A 15,819-nucleotide genomic window follows, 5' to 3' on the forward strand; every position below is an offset into this window, starting at 1 on the left:
CATGAGTTTTTGATAGACAAAGCCTGAAATGTGCATTTACGCTCATTTACACAAACCTTTCTTGGAAGTGGCCGCTTGAATGCACATTGCTGATGGCGGTGTGAACGTAGCTTTTGAGTATTCTGACCAATTCAGGCAGATACTGTTATTCATGCTAAAATTAGAAAAATAAAGAGAGGGTTCAAAATATTAGCCTGTTAAGGTAAGAGCACAAATGTACATACTCAGGGAGGCACATAAGTGTCACACACTCTAAAAGAACAGTCTGTACAAGCATATCCACATATATGTATGAGCATATATATTTATATACACACACACACTAAAAAGAACCTGGTCTACTCTGACCAGCAGATCGGGTGTTGCATGAAGATACATGGGTGTCAGGAGTTCTCTAACCCCCTTGAGCAAGGCTGCAGCAGCACACACACACGCACATTTGAAAAAACACACAGAGGAAGTCTTGAAATGCATATAGCGCAAGGTCACAGGCAGAGGTTAGAGTTGACGGGGTTCAAGGAACATGGAGGGGCCTCTTTGGAGAAAACGCCCTGGACAGGTCAACACTGATAACAAACACACACAGACTGTACAGAGAGCATATAGGTCTACATGTCAGTACTTTCTGTTCTTAAAGGCTGAATGTGGTATTTTTCGAATATATATTTTTAAATCTGTTGTTTTTATGTATGTCCGGCACCCAGTAAACACAGGGACGCAAGTGTCATTAAACTTTCATTTTTTTATTAACTGTTTTTCAATAAAGGGACAAAATGGGTGTGTGAACAGGATTATGCAGACATCTGCCAGAAAAACACAGACAGTGGTTTTCCCAATACAACTGAACAGAAATCCCAAACAAGTACAACAGAAAAATCAAAGAGCTCGGCTTTGTCCATTGACCATCGGCCACAGTTACAAAAGAAAATTATAAAACAAAACAAAAAGTAAAATAAAACCAAAATAAGACTCCATTCCATGTCTCTGTTTTAAACAGAGCATTTAGATAATAATAAATAGTAACTCCCATTGTAAAAGATAAAGTTCAAGTTCAAGTTACAACAAACAGCTCTCAGAACAGGAATAGAAAAAGCTGATAAAATATTCCACATTGCCATTTACAAAAAAGTCTCAACTCAAGCAGGCTTCTCCACATCTCCCTGGTCATTCTTAAATATGCTTTGCATATCAAAGTATATTCACCCAATCTAAATATAAAGCACCATTTAGTATTTGGCAATGAAAAAAAAACTGCAAAACATTTCATTTCTTTTTAACTGTATTTCTTTTACATTTTTTTTTAATCCATGTACTGCATATGATTTTTTTTATTTAGTTTTTCCTCTCTTCTGGATGTTGGAATGTTGTCAGGTGGGAGAGACAGAAGCACGAAACAGAACCGGCCGACGTCATCTTTCATTACTGCATACGAGAATGGCAGCAGGGGAGGGGAGAGAATTGCCAACCCAAAAAAAAAAGAAAAAAGCAAAGAAGATATGTACAACCGCCTCTGTGGACAGGAGGCGGAGCTGCGGCCATCTGATGGCCTGCCACCCCTCGCAGCGCCACGCACCTTGGCTGCTTTTTTAATGGGATTTTTGCGCCTCCTTTTTATTTCTTTAAACATACAAATAATTCGCACTATATTATCCTGCCAAATTAAAAAAATATACCGTGGCAGCTTAGAATTTTTTTCCACTACCAAAAAAGAAGGTATGGTAAATACCTTTCAGAGAGAACAAGCAACAGTTAAAAATACGAGCCTCAATATAAATACTATAGTGCCTACTCTAAGTGAACATTGAATTCAAATACAATTCTAGAAATACAGAAAAAGTAGACCATAAATGTGTTTAAGCATAGGAATTGACATGACTGTGCATTTTCCTATATTTAAGTTCTTTATTATATATCCATATATAATCTTAGTCCTTTCCCCGATGCAAATTGTATCTCAACCTGAAGAGCTGTGAAGAGCCAAGGCAAAATGAAAAATAAACTTAAAAAAATAAATAATAATAATGACTTCTTCTTTTTTTCATGTTTTCTTGTGTCATTTCACACACACTGTGATTGGAGTCTCTACAAAGATCATAATTCTGATGAAAAGAGAAATGACAACAAAACTGATATAGTGTTTTTTGCAAAAAGTGGTTCTCTTTGTACCAATGAACACCTTCGGTTTTATACCAAGAAAGGACGTGGGCGCGATATTATTTGAAAGTCTGTTCTACAGGCAGCAAGGTCTGTAAATTATTCACCTTTATATTATCTGTTGGTTGTGACTGAAAGTCAGAACAGGAAGGTTTTTTTTATGTCTTTTAATTTACAGACCTTGCTGGTGAGGCTAAGTGCTTGGGTTTGCAGGGAAACAAACTGAAAAATAGGTAAAGTTGATATGGCAAGGCTACAGAGGTCAAGGGTTAGTGAATGCAGAATCGCCAGCAAACAATTCTTGCAACAACTCGACCCTGGTAATTTTGACAGCATTAGAATTACATTTTCCCCTTCAGCGTATATTTGTAAACTGGGAAAACTGAAACAGTGCACTTCATTCGCCCTATAAATGACAATCTAGCTTTTTGACTCCACCCCTTTTTCACTGGTGTGGGACACGAGAAATGTTTCCGTTTACTCTCAAGCAGAGTAATACGACTTCTACATGTACCATGAACAGCATGAATGGAATTAGAAAAACTAAAAACTTTTTTTAAATTGTAATTAAAAGCAACAAAAAGGGTGCCCTGCATTAGCCTATGCATACTGATTAACAACGTTTAAAGAGCCCCAGAGTACATGTATATAGTTTTTGCAACTGTCTCTTGTTTTTTTTCTGCAAGTCGTAGTTGATGACCCTGTTTTGATATTAGAAACAAAAACACATTGCCTCTGATCCCCGTAATATTTCCAGTTTTTCTGTAGCTTTCCGTTGATCTAGCTTGTAAGTATTTCAATGCTCTCAAATAAAGTTAGCTTAGCTTGGAGCTCATAAATGACTTTATGCATTGTTCCACACACGGACATATTGAAGCAGCGTTGTAGGTTTGTGCTAACGCAGATACACGACATGTCAGCCATGCGCCGTATCCCTCAAGTTCAGGATTGTACATTACAAATGACCTTTTATTTCAAAAGTACCTCCGTACAAGAAACAAAACTACAAATAACTTAGATATACACAATACTGCTTGTACCATGCTTGCAATGAAATCCACACATTGAAGAAAACCTATTCCACAAATAATAGGTAGCTAAATGATGATTCTGATCTTTCATCATGAGTTGTCACAGTTGCAAAGACCTTAACTGGGTGGCTTTAACCTTTTTAGCTTCATCTAGTGCGAGCCCAAACTTATACCAGATAAGATTATGGCCAATGCAGTCTTGAGATATCAAAGGCACTCTTTCTTATTCCACCGAATGATAGTACAAATTAGGCTGTTGGCACATTTTCTTTTTTAGATAGAAAATTTGAAGCCTGGCCTCACTTTCTGTTTAGTTGTCAAGCCAATGAGCAATTTCTTTATTCCTTTAATTTTTTAAACCCTGTGGAAACATGGAATCTTTTCAAAAGATCAAGTTTAGTGCATTTTCAGGGTTGCAAGAAGTGGGTCAAGTAAGACTGTTCACTTTCCATGTCACAAAGCAAAACTGTACATGATATGTGTTACAGACTGTATGCAGCATGGATGTATTTTTCTTGTCTTTTCTCTTTTTGGACAATTAAAAAAATAAAAAATAAAAACATGAACAAGAGAAAAACAGCAACACATTTACTCAACAACTAACCAGCAGGGACAAGTTTTTTTTTCCTTTTTGTTTTTTGATAAGCAAAAACATACTAAGCATGCCGACTAATTCTTAAAAATGGAAAATGAAAACTCAAAAGAAAAATAGTACACATGTAAATTATTGCACAAGAGAAAGGCTCGAAGTTTTGCGTCAATGCGAGAGTATTGCCCCGATACTAATCATGCATTCAATGGTTAATGAAAACTGGGTGTGCTGGTGCAGAGCACATGGTCTTCTGCTTTCACCAGGCTGGTGAAAGTGGAGTGTTGGGATAGAGGCAAATCTACAAGGGGCTGGGAATAAACAGGGGACTGATGGCGATTATAGCTGCGGGGGAAAGGTCCCATTGTTCGGCCTTCTATTCTGATTTTATTTCGGTACTCAAAGGACGGTCACTGTGCCATTTTTTCATGTGTTTCTCCAAAGTGCTGTAGACACTGAAGGGCATCTGACATATTTCACACTTGTACACGTCCTTGCCCACCTGGCCATGGGTCTTCATGTGGCGAGTAAGTTTGGAGCTCTGGGCGCAGGCATAATTACACAGCTCGCACTTGTACGGTCTCTCCCCTGTGTGGCTGCGCCGGTGCACTGTCAGGTTACTGCAGTTCTTGAACACCTTACCACAGAATTCACAAGTGTCACTCCTGCGTCCGTCCTTGGAACTGGGTCGCCCAGGACCCCCAAGATGTGGCGTGCTGCCCCCACTACCTGTCCCGCTGCGGCCTGACATCCCACCGTCCAGTTCCCCGGGAGGGGTTGAGAACCGCAGACTGCCATTCTCTGATGAGTGCTCAGATGATGATGCAAAGGGCGATTGTCTTGAATCCCCAAAGTTCAGAAATGGGTCCTTGAGTTGTCGGGAGGCAGCATAACCAGCCAACCACTGAGAGTACACGTTCTCTGTGTTGGGGATTGTGGGCGTGGGCAGGTCAAATTCTTTTTCCAGCTTAATGCGTTTTGTGAAAGGACTGAGTGGACTAGGGCTTCCCAGAAGCAGTTTCTTGGAGAGGCCAACAGAGGCAGATTCATTAGGAGATGCTCCTCGACCGTTCACTGTTGACACAGAACCTTCTTCTCCTCTATCTGTTTCAAGCACAGAATCTCTGTCACACTTGTTCCGGTTGTGGTGATGGTCTCGACTGAAATGGTGGTGTAGGTGGTTCTCCTGGGCCATTGCGTTTCGTTTGTGCGCATTAAGGGCTTCACTGAAGTGCTGCATGCTAGCGGCCAGTCCCATGCCTTGCATCACCTCTGGCAGAGACCGAGGGATAGACCCCTCTTCAGCCACGCCTCCCAGTCGACTTCCAACACCAGCATTGCTCTCATGCTGCCGCGCTGTCTCAAGAGTCAGTCCAAAGTGATAGCTATTGTTGGCTCTTCTGCCAATCCTCTCTCCATTCTGCACTTCCTCTTCCTCTCCCTCCTCTTCCTCCTCCTCATCTTCTTCCTCCTCCTCATCCTCCTCTTCTTCCTCCTCCTCCTCCTCTTCCTCCTCCTCTCCATTTTCACGTATCATGCGGTCATTTTCACTCTTTAGCTTGGCCACCACTGACTTGAGGGCATTGCTTGCACTGCCCATGTGGTCACTGGTACCAGGTTCTGGAGACGAGGTTGTTGATAGACCATCCTCTGACTTGCCAGTGTTAGGGGAAGATGACTTGTGCATGTGTGTCTTCATGTGGCGTTTTAGCTTGCTGGCCTGTGTGCATGCATGGTCACATAAATGACATTTGTACGGCTTCTCTCCTGTGTGACTGCGCCTGTGGACGATTAAATTACTCTGGAACTTAAAGGCCTTGCCACAAAACTCACAACACTTTGTTTTCATCTGTGTGTTGGAAGAGGATGTTGCCCCAGCTGAGGGGAGAGGGGTTGAAGGAGTGGTCTGAGAACCTACAGGTGATTCCATGGAGCCAGAAAGAGGTGGAGGAGTAGCAAGATATGGTGGTTTGCTTCCTCCTACACCTCCAGTGCTTCCATTTCCTCCTGTCTGGAATGGCTGGAGTAAGCGCTGCATGGGGCTGGGCCGGCTGGGAGATAGTGGTGGTGTGGACCCTGAGGTGTTGCCCGCCAGTTCCCGTAGTCTCCTTGAGAAGTCCATTGTTGGAGGGGGGTCTAGAGGCAAAGGAGGATTGAGGCGCAGCACCCGATCAAAGGCACTCGGATGGTGGGCTGCCAGCGCCAGCTCCTCTGGGCTCAGGTGGTGAGGATCCAGGTGATTCCTTGGAGGGGGGCTGAAGAGAGGTGGTGTTGGAGGAAAGCGCTGATGATGGCCCCCGCCAACACCCCCACCAGTGCCAACACCACCTCCTGGTCCAATACTGTCCCTTCCACCTGAGCCTGAGCCAGGGATACGGAGAAGATTGAAAGGGCTTGCATCAGGAGGCAAATGGAGGCCATGAAGAGGAGGTTGAGAGGGAAGGTCAGCGCCACCACCGAGAGAGGAGGGTCCACCCATCCGGGGGGTGAGGGGACTACCATGGTCACTTTCAAGGTAAATCCGGAAGCCGTGGGAGTTTTGAGCATGCTGGAGCAAGAACCAGGCGCTGCCGTAGGACTGCTTACATGTAGTGCAGGTATAGGTAGTAGGTTCCTCCTTACCTGTGATGAAACAGAAAAAGGAATGAGGTTAGAAGAAATTCTACATCAAAAATATAAACATCATGATATTTATTTCTTTGTGAAACAGTATTTGATTCAAAACAGCATCAGAGTCACAAATCCTTAAAGTTTTTCCTTTTATCATCAAGCAAAAAACAGACCAACAGGTACAGGAATGCAGCTCAGTTGGAAACATTATTATTGAATACAGACTGAAAAACACATCTACTCCATCCATCTGAACCCATCTTTTATTTGAACCTTAGGCCTAACTGTTAAAGCTTTTAAAAGTGGTCGGCACATGGTGTTGAGGGCTTCCCAAATACAACAGCAGCTCTTATTGAGGTCATGCCCCACATGAGTAGCATGTGAGAAGTAGTGTGTGTACATGTGTGTGTATCTCCTTTTCTCCCAGGCTGCTCTGGGACATAATTTCTCCCCTTAGACTGATTCTGAGTCCTCCACTGTCAGCAGGAGAACAAAGAAGCAAAGCTTTCCCAGCGGACTACCACTTCTCACTGATCTACCAAAACAGAGGCTCGTTCACACACACACACACACACACATACACACACACAAAGACAAACACAGGAGACACAACAGGAGAGAAATGCAAAAACCTTTACATGACAACATATTTTAAGTGAAAACAAAATAGCTAAAGCCATTTTGTCATTAATAACTATAAATGCGATCATTTCACATAAAATACAAAGAAATACAGATTAATATAAAAATTAATTGCCTGATATATTCAAGTAAGAATACCATTAGTACTTTTTACAGAAATACAGGTACCTTAGGCATCAAAGCACAATACTATATCACAGTTTTATTTTGCTGTGTGCATCACCAGAAAGGAGAAACAAAAAGATGATGGGTTATGTATCTATTGCATATGTCTTGGTTTGCAAAAACTCTTTCAAAACGTATGGTGCAAAAAGTTTCAGATTGGATCAGATCATTCATCAAAAGATAAATAAATGGACATCGATGGCCTGTCTCCTTCTCTTTCCCCGATATTTTTATTTTCCCTCTGCTGTCCGAAAAGGTGCAAACAATCGCACTTATCCCATAAGAACAACAGTTGAGAGAGGTGCCTAAATGAGGAATCATTCAAATGAGCACAAATTGCCACTAATTGTGGGCACCTGGGAAAGATGTGTCCTGTAAATCTCATTTGCATCATCAGGACCAAAACTGATTTATTTTGCTCCTCTTTGTTTGAATTTAGGATAAGCGTGTTGACAGCAACACGTTTGTTTTTCCCTTTGACCTGAAACAGCTGTCTATTGTCCAGCATCTAGTCTTTTTAACCAAAGTCCTCAAAAGTAGCCATCATTTTTCCCATAAAAGTATGTTTTTGACCATCTGAAATGCTACTGTGAGAAGTTCATTGATGATCCTCTTAGAAATGCTTAGCGGCTAAAGTGTGCATTAATATGTGGCGCTTTGTGTGTTTAAAAAAAGTCCATGCTGAGCTGGAGAAGAGCCCATAGAGCTGCACGCTTACTGTGTCCTGGATTCCTATACAACAGTCACCCCAGAAAGCACTACCATTTATAAAAAGAAGTTCCCATGAGCTTGTGGAGATGGCTTGTGCTTATATAACATGTTTTTAACCCCCTCTCAGCTCTAGAAAGGTATTCAAACACATATAATCAATGCTGAACTGCACTGAAAAAACGGGAAAAGTGGGGTTGTTCAATTTACAAATAGTAAACATGTTTGTTTAATATGAACAAATTATGTTTACCTTCGAAACATAATATAATCTTGAAAATCACATATAATTTCTTGCTGTGTTACTTTTATATATTTAAATCATGTTGACAAAACATGAAATAGTTATGCTTGATCCTTTGCCCCTTAATTTTGGATAAGTAAACCCCATCGGTTAAGAAGAATTCCAGGAGGGGAAACTTTGCAGTCAGCCATTTTAGAGAAGCTACAAGCACCTGCTGGCTGGAGGAACTTAAAAAAGGTAAGTTAATTTACTCTAACAAAATAATTTAAGAAAGTGGAAGGCGTAAATGTATCATTAGTGTTATTTTTTTCCACGGGGAAGAGCTTTGTAATCCACTTTTGTCGTAGTTATCAAAGTTAAGGCTCTGCGCGCCACTTTTGTCCCTGCCGGCCGCAGCCCTCGGACGGCAGGTAGGGGGAGGTGTGTGTGCGCGGTAAATTGTACTTTCACGTCGCAGGCAAATTCAGCTGTAAACGCGGTGATTTCAAATGATGTACGGGGAAGAGTGGTGAGTAGTTATGCCGTAGGAATTCGCTTTTGACAGAGGGGCAGTGGGCGCTTGAGGGCACGGCGTTTTTTTTCCACAGGCAGAAACTCTGCCAGGGGAATTTTCATCGTCACTAAGTGGATTTCTTTTTGCTATATTCTGCGTTGTGGAGACCGAAATTGAAGGAAAATGTGAGAAGCTATCATTACTATTGTCATTATTTAGTTATCCATACCGTTCCACCATGAGCTAGTTTAAGGACGGCATTATTTGACCAGCAAACAGCACTGCACTTCTGTCTCAGTCAGCTGTCAATCATTCTCCGTGCGCGTCTCGTGCACAGAATGCGTTCGGTGTGTCCAGTTTACATAAATCTTTGGTTTCAATCAGAGCTTTGTTTTCATTCTATGATGCTGAACATATTTTTATTTTAGCTTTGAGAGTTTAATGGAGTGAAAATATTCATGTCCTTTTGGAACAAGTGTATAATGTGTAGTAAAAAGTTTACAGCCTTATAATAATGTCTGTAATCCTACTTCACAGATTCCTCCCATTTGTGATAAATTCATATGGGAATCCTTTATGGGTGGGGGGGATTATCTACTCCCGATCTGCTAGTTTAGTTTTGCAGTTTCCATTTCAAAATTCGCGGGTTCTCACAAGCGTGGTTTGAATCCTGTGGGGATTAACCAATGCATGTTTAGTTATTAAAATGATACAACAAAGCTGTGGAAGTGTCACTCTATATATATTTGAAATTTAGCTAATAAACCTCTGTCCTGATTACAGAGCTCATCACACAACACTTCCAACTGCTCCTCCCTGATCATGCTGGGGTCCATGCTCCAGTCTTCACTGAGTCAGGTGGGTCACCATGCATTTACTATATATTATTGGAATTATTGTCTCTTGGATTGTCATCGAATCGGGAGGTAACCAAGATTGCCAGTCCTACTCTTTACACGCACCTTTTATGCAGAGAGATACATACATAATAAATAATTAAATTGATGGTTGATCAGTTATCCCACTACCTCTGTTAACATGACACTAAGGATATAATGATTTTGTTAACACAGTAGCACAGTAGCTAAATCTAGCCACAGGGGTTGCAATCTAGCCACAGGGGTTGCAAGCCAGTAACTTCTGTGCCGGTCCCAAGCCCGGATAAATAGAGAGGGTTGCGTCAGGAAGGGCATCCGGCGTAAAAAATTGCCAAAATAACCATGCGAATCATCCACAACACTTTAGACATACCGGATCGGTCGAGGCCCGGGTTAACAACGACCGCCACCGATGCTGTTAACCTACAGGTTGTCGGTGGAAATTTGACTACTGTTGGTCGAAGAAAGAGGGGAGGCAGAAGGGTCCGTGGCCAGAGAGAGAAGGGAAAAGGCAGGAACATAGGTTTGAGAATAGGGACTCTTAACGTTGGCACAATGACAGGGAAAGGCAGAGAGCTGGCAGACATGATGGAGAGAAGGAAGGTAGATGTACTGTGTGTGCAGGAGACAAGGTGGAAGGGCAGCAAGGCACGTAGTATTGGAGGAGGATACAAACTGTTCTATCATGGTGTTGATAGGAAGAGAAACGGGGTAGGAGTGATTCTGAAGGGGGAGTTTGTAAACAGTGTTCTAGAGGTGAAAAGAGTCTCAGACAGGATGATGAGCCTAAAGTTAGAAATTGAAGGGGTGATGGTGAATGTAGTCAGTGGGTATGCGCCACAGGTTGGCTGTGAGTTAGAAGTGAAGGAGAGATTCTGGAGTGAGTTGGATGAGGTCATAGAGAGTTTTCCCAGAGGAGAGAGAGTTGTTATTGGAGCAGACTTTAATGGGCATGTTGGTGAGGGCAACAGAGGTGATGAGGAGGTGATGGGCAGGTTTGGTGTGAAGGAAAGGAATCTGGAGGGACAGATGGTGGTGGACTTTGCGAAGAGGATGGAAATGGCTGTAGTCAACACTTACTTCCAGAAGAGAGAGGAACATAGAGTGACATACAGAAGTGGAGGTAGGAGTACTCAGGTGGACTACATCCTATGTAGACGAGGTCATTTGAGAGAGGTTAATGACTGCAAAGTGGTGGTAGGAGAGAGTGTAGCCAGACAGCACCGCATGGTGGTGTGTAAGATGACTCTGGAGGTCAGGAAGAAGAAGAGAGGGAAAACAGAAAAGAAGACCAAGTGGTGGAAGCTACAGAATGAAGAAACTTGTGAGGAATTTAGGCAGAAGTTGAGGCAGGTCCTGGGTGGTCAGGATGAGCTTCCAGAGGACTGGGAAACTACAGCAGAGATTATCAGGGAAACAGGTAGGAAGGTGCTAGGTGTGTCATCTGGAAAGAGGAAAGACGGTAAAGAGACTTGGTGGTGGAATGAGGAAGTACAGGAATGCGTCCAGAGGAAGAGGTTGGCTAAAAGGAAGTGGGATGTAGAAAGGACTGAGGAAGGTAGACAGGAGTACAAGGAAGCGCAGCGTAAAGTGAAGAGAGAGGTGGCAAAGGCCAAACAGAAAGCTTACGATGAGCTATATGACAGGTTAGACACAAAGGAAGGAGAGAAGGACTTGTACAGGCTAGCCAGACAGAGAGACAGAGATGGGAAGGACGTGCAACAGATAAGGGTGATTAAGGACAGAGATGGAAAGGTGCTAACAACCCAAGAGAGTGTACAGAAAAGATGGAAGGAGTATTTTGAGGAGCTGATGAACGAGGAAAATGACAGGGAAAGAAGGGAGGAAGATGTGGTTGTTGTGGAGCAGGAAGTAGCAGAGATTGGAAAGGATGAGGTTAGGAAGGCTCTGAAAAGGATGAAGAGCGGAAAGGCCGTTGGTCCTGATGACATACCTGTGGAGGTATGGAAGTGCTTAGGAGAGACAGCAGTGGAATTTCTAACAAGGTTGTTCAATAGGATTTTAGAGAGTGAGAAGATGCCTGAGGAATGGAGGAGAAGCGTTCTGGTCCCAATCTTTAAGAACAAGGGTGACACGCAGAACTGCAGCAACTATAGAGGAATAAAGTTGATGAGCCACACAATGAAGCTGTGGGAAAGAGTAGTGGAAGCCAGGCTTAGGAAGAAGGTGGAGATTTGTGAGCAGCAGTATGGTTTCATGCCCCGTAAGAGCACCACTGATGCCATTTTTGCTTTGAGAATGTTGATGGAAAAGTACAGAGAAGGTCAGAAGGAGCTGCATTGTGTGTTCGTAGATTTAGAGAAGGCGTATGACAGGGTGCCGAGGGAGGAGCTGTGGTACTGTATGAGGTCGTCTGGAGTGGCAGAAAAGTATGTCAGAGTAGTTCAGGACATGTATGAGAGAAGTATGACGGTGGTGAGATGTGCTGTAGGTCAGACAGAGGAGTTCAAGGTGGAGGTGGGACTACACCAAGGATCAGCTTTGAGTCCTTTTTTGTTTGCTATGCTGATGGACAGGCTGACAGACGAGGTAAGACAGGAATCTCCCTGGACAATGATGTTTGCGGATGACATTGTAATTTGCAGTGAGAGTAGAGAGCAGGTGGAGGAACAGCTAGAGAGGTGGAGGTTTGCTCTGGAAAGAAGAGGTATGAAGGTCAGTCGTAGTAAGACAGAATACATGTGTCTGAACGAGAGGGATCAAGGTAGAAGCGTTAGGTTACAGGGGACTGAGGTGAAGAAGGTGCAGGAGTTTAAGTACTTGGGGTCAACAGTTCAGTGTGATGGGGATTGTGGAAAAGAGGTGAAGAGGCGAGTGCAGGCAGGTTGGAGCGGTTGGAGGAAAGTGTCAGGAGTGTTGTGTGACAGAAGAGTGCCAGCAAGACTCAAAGGAAAGGTGTACAAGACAGTGGTGAGACCAGCTCTGCTCTATGGGTTAGAGACGGTAGCAGTGAGACAGAGACAAGAGGCTGAGATGGAGGTAGCGGAGATGAAGATGTTGAGGTTCTCCTTAGGAGTGACCAGGTTAGACAGGATAAGGAACGAGTACATCAGAGGGACGGCTCATGTTGCCTGTGTCAGCGACAAAGTCAGAGAAGCCAGACTGAGATGGTTTGGACATGTTCAGAGGAGGGATAGTGGATATATTGGTAGAAGGATGTTGGAGATGGAGCTGCCTGGCAGGAGGGCAAGAGGACGGCCAAAGAGGAGATACATGGATGTCTTAACAGAGGACATGAAGTTGGCTAATGTTAGGGTAGAAGATGTCCATGATAGAGTGAGGTGGAAAAGGATGATTCGCTGTGGCGACCCCTGATGGGAAAAGCCGAAAGAGAAAGAAGAGTTAACACAGTAGCTATAACATTTATTGATGAGCCAAGGGTAAGAATTGTATTTTTCCAAAGTTTTCATGTGAATTTAAAATTTTTTGACTCTTTGTATTTCAGACTGCTGAACTTCTCGCCAATATAAGCAAGTTCAGGGGTTTATTCAAAGTACAGGTGAGTTGTGTAATCTAGACGCTTTAACTAAACTTCAAATGTGAACTGTGCACACAAATATCTTCTGTGTTCTTTAGAATGAAGACCATGCAGCAATCCAGGAGGCAATCGAGGACACCACGGTGGGAATTTCCCTCCTAATGGAAACTGGCAGTGGTGAGGAAGAGGACATTCTCGTGGTCCACATCTCCCAGGCTGTGGTGGTCGACCCACCAAGTGTCTGAGTGGCAGTTGCCAAGGCTCTTTTGGCCTTATTTACAGCACAAATCTGATTACCATCCTCATCTCAGAAACACCTTGTCATGGGGCCCGTGACTTTGCTCCTGCTATGATCTCCTGGAGGCCCTTCCCTTCTTGAGCTCTCCCGCTGGTCACAGGTGTTCTGTATTATGTTGATTGGTTTGTCTATTTATGCAGTGTCTGATCTTGTTTCTGTGTCGGAGTGTCTTCGTTCTACGCTGTGGTGTTATGGTTCTCTGGCATTAAAGCCCCTTCGAGTGAACTATTGGATTTGGGTCGTTCTTCCTGCTCTTGGGTTCTCTCCCTTGGACATTCCGTCACACACCTTTGAGGTAATCAAAAAAAAACTGTATTAGAGTTGTAAGGCAAAGTGGTGTCTAAGGTTTCAGGCTTAAAGATCCGACTCTTTGAATAAAATGACCTTTAAATAGTCCTAAGAAGGGATTCCAGCTGTTTGCTTTGGCTCTGTTATCTTCTGTTTAATAAAAATAGCAAGCCCAATTTATTTTGATTTGTCATTTTTTGCTACACTGTAAACATATTTTTCAAGTTTAGATAATAAAAAAGTTAAATCTGAAATTTGTGTTCAGTGTCATATGTTCATTGGATTGTCATAATGCACAAGAAAGTATTTGCTTTAAATAATAATCTGCAATTGCAATTTTATTTTTCAATTTAAATGTTATTAAAATAATTTATAAATTAAATGAACTATGTAGGTAATTCCAAACAAATAATAGTGTTTTAAATGTTTGAAAAAATTATGGTAAATGACATAATAAAATCTTGTTTGTTAATGTAAAATTATTAGGTGCAGAAACAAAGAAGCATTCATTACGGTAGAACATGATTTTATTATGTGCAATAATTATATTGGTTCAACATGATTTTTTTGCGCGCAACCGATGTCCATGATTTTTTTATGTCAATCCAACAGGTCTTTTTTTTCAGTGTGTTTTTAGGCTCAGCCACCAGTGGTAGACCCAATGACAAGATGTGGGAATAAACCACCGATCTTCTGACTGAGTTAGCCCAGCACCCCCACCGTTCTGTGCACACAAAGTCTTATTTCTGTCAAAGGTATGAAGGTTCAAAGGTAAAAAAGAGAACTCTTGATGTGCTCCTTTGCAACTCGTCGCTCAGACTTGTCTGCGTGCTGATTGAAACTGTAAGGTTAATGGATTTTAGAGTGGGCGACCGCTCAACTCTGTCTCTCCCGTAATATACTCCCATCAGCCACTTCATTAGGCAAACTCTCCACCACTCCAACGTGGAAAAATGAAGCGAGAACGCCGAATGTTGATTGGGAGATGAAGACTGATGGAGAAAGGGATGGAGATGAAGTTGAGGGAATCCCGGTGGCCTAAGTTTGGAAAGAGGTGACAAAGATCTCTAAAAACTTTCTGGCTGCACATGTGACCAGAGATGTTGACTACAATAGGGCTGACTGAGGTAGATGACAGTTCTTTACCAGGGCGACATGTTGAATCCATGCAGCCATCAGTGCAACTCCAGAGGGAGCACACACGTGTAGTGTTACAGAAATGTCTTAACACTCAATACCTGCCATGCTGCAGTGACAAGCAGGCATTAAACCCTATTAAGCCAACGGTATTACCTGGACAATTATGCGGTGCCAAGTGGAAGTGAAAGGCAGTAAGGCACCCTGGTTTGTGTTTCACAGCTTCTATTGCGAGTGAAAGAAAGAGACCCTTTAATGTGCTTTTTAAAGCAAGTACAGCACTCTGACCCAGCAGCGGTCCAAATGGCTAAAAAGGCTCTGCACTCCTAACTGCTGCAGAGACATCCTTTAAAGACCCACTCCAATGAAAATGGGGTTTTTAACATGTTCCTGGGACATTTTTCTCATAATGGAGGACATATATGAAGTATATCAATAATGGCTTTTCTGAGTATTTCTTTATTCAAATTGTTGTTAAACAGGAGCAGACAAAAAATAGTTAGTAAAAGCTTTTAAATGATGGCAATCCACAAGCTCCCTGCTCTGCTCCATTCTGATGCATCCACTTGCAGACAAACAGATCCACGTACGTCTTTGTTTTCTTTGTCTGAGCTGACATCTGGCTCAAAACTGTATGGTTAGATAGCTCCAAAATTGCATTATGCTTGGTTGGGGGTTGTGAGGGGCTCAAGGCTAGCAGGAAAGCACGTACACAGATGGATGATGGGAACCGGGGAATCTGACCCCACACCAACAGTCCCGCCCAAAAAAGACGAACTTCTGATGAACTACTGGAGCTCTGCAGAACTATGTCCTTTTGATTTTACTTAAAAATAGTGTAATCATAATTCAAAATAAAACACTGGGAACACTTTAACACTTAGATCAAAAGATGATTGGAGTGGGGTTTAACTCAATAAAAATACATTGCAAATTTTAAATGAATCCAGAACAAAAATAACTGTTGCAGTGTTTATCCTCAAATCCTAACTTGCAATATATGCAAAGATCTTGGTAAAAATGGCAGAAAGCATTCACTTTGGGTAAAAGGTTGAATATTTTCTGTTCTTAAGTGCCACTTCC

The 15,819-nt window shown here is 42.6% G+C and overlaps 1 protein-coding gene and 1 long non-coding RNA gene across 3 annotated transcripts in view; one reads left to right on the forward strand and one right to left on the reverse strand.

Annotated features, from left to right (window-relative positions):
- Positions 1-722: 722 nt before the first annotated feature.
- The window catches only part of bcl11aa (BCL11 transcription factor A a), a 55,545-nt gene continuing 40,448 nt past the window's right edge, over positions 723-15,819 (reverse strand). For both annotated transcript variants that reach the window (XM_011484108.4, XM_078931698.1), the window contains exon 3: positions 723-6,396. In XM_011484108.4, the coding sequence (XP_011482410.1) occupies positions 4,151-6,396 (2,246 nt within the window). In that variant the 3' untranslated portion in view covers positions 723-4,150. The remainder of the gene's footprint in view (positions 6,397-15,819) is intronic.
- On the forward strand, positions 8,277-13,853 carry LOC144984111 (uncharacterized). The gene is made up of 4 exons (XR_013647772.1): positions 8,277-8,380; positions 9,420-9,494; positions 12,981-13,034; positions 13,112-13,853. It is a non-coding gene; the product is annotated as an uncharacterized LOC144984111 (long non-coding RNA).

This window comes from Oryzias latipes, chromosome 15 (genome assembly GCF_053564925.1).
Source record: "Oryzias latipes strain Hd-rR chromosome 15, Olatipes_Hd-rR_3.1".
Classification (NCBI taxonomy): domain Eukaryota; kingdom Metazoa; phylum Chordata; class Actinopteri; order Beloniformes; family Adrianichthyidae; genus Oryzias; species Oryzias latipes.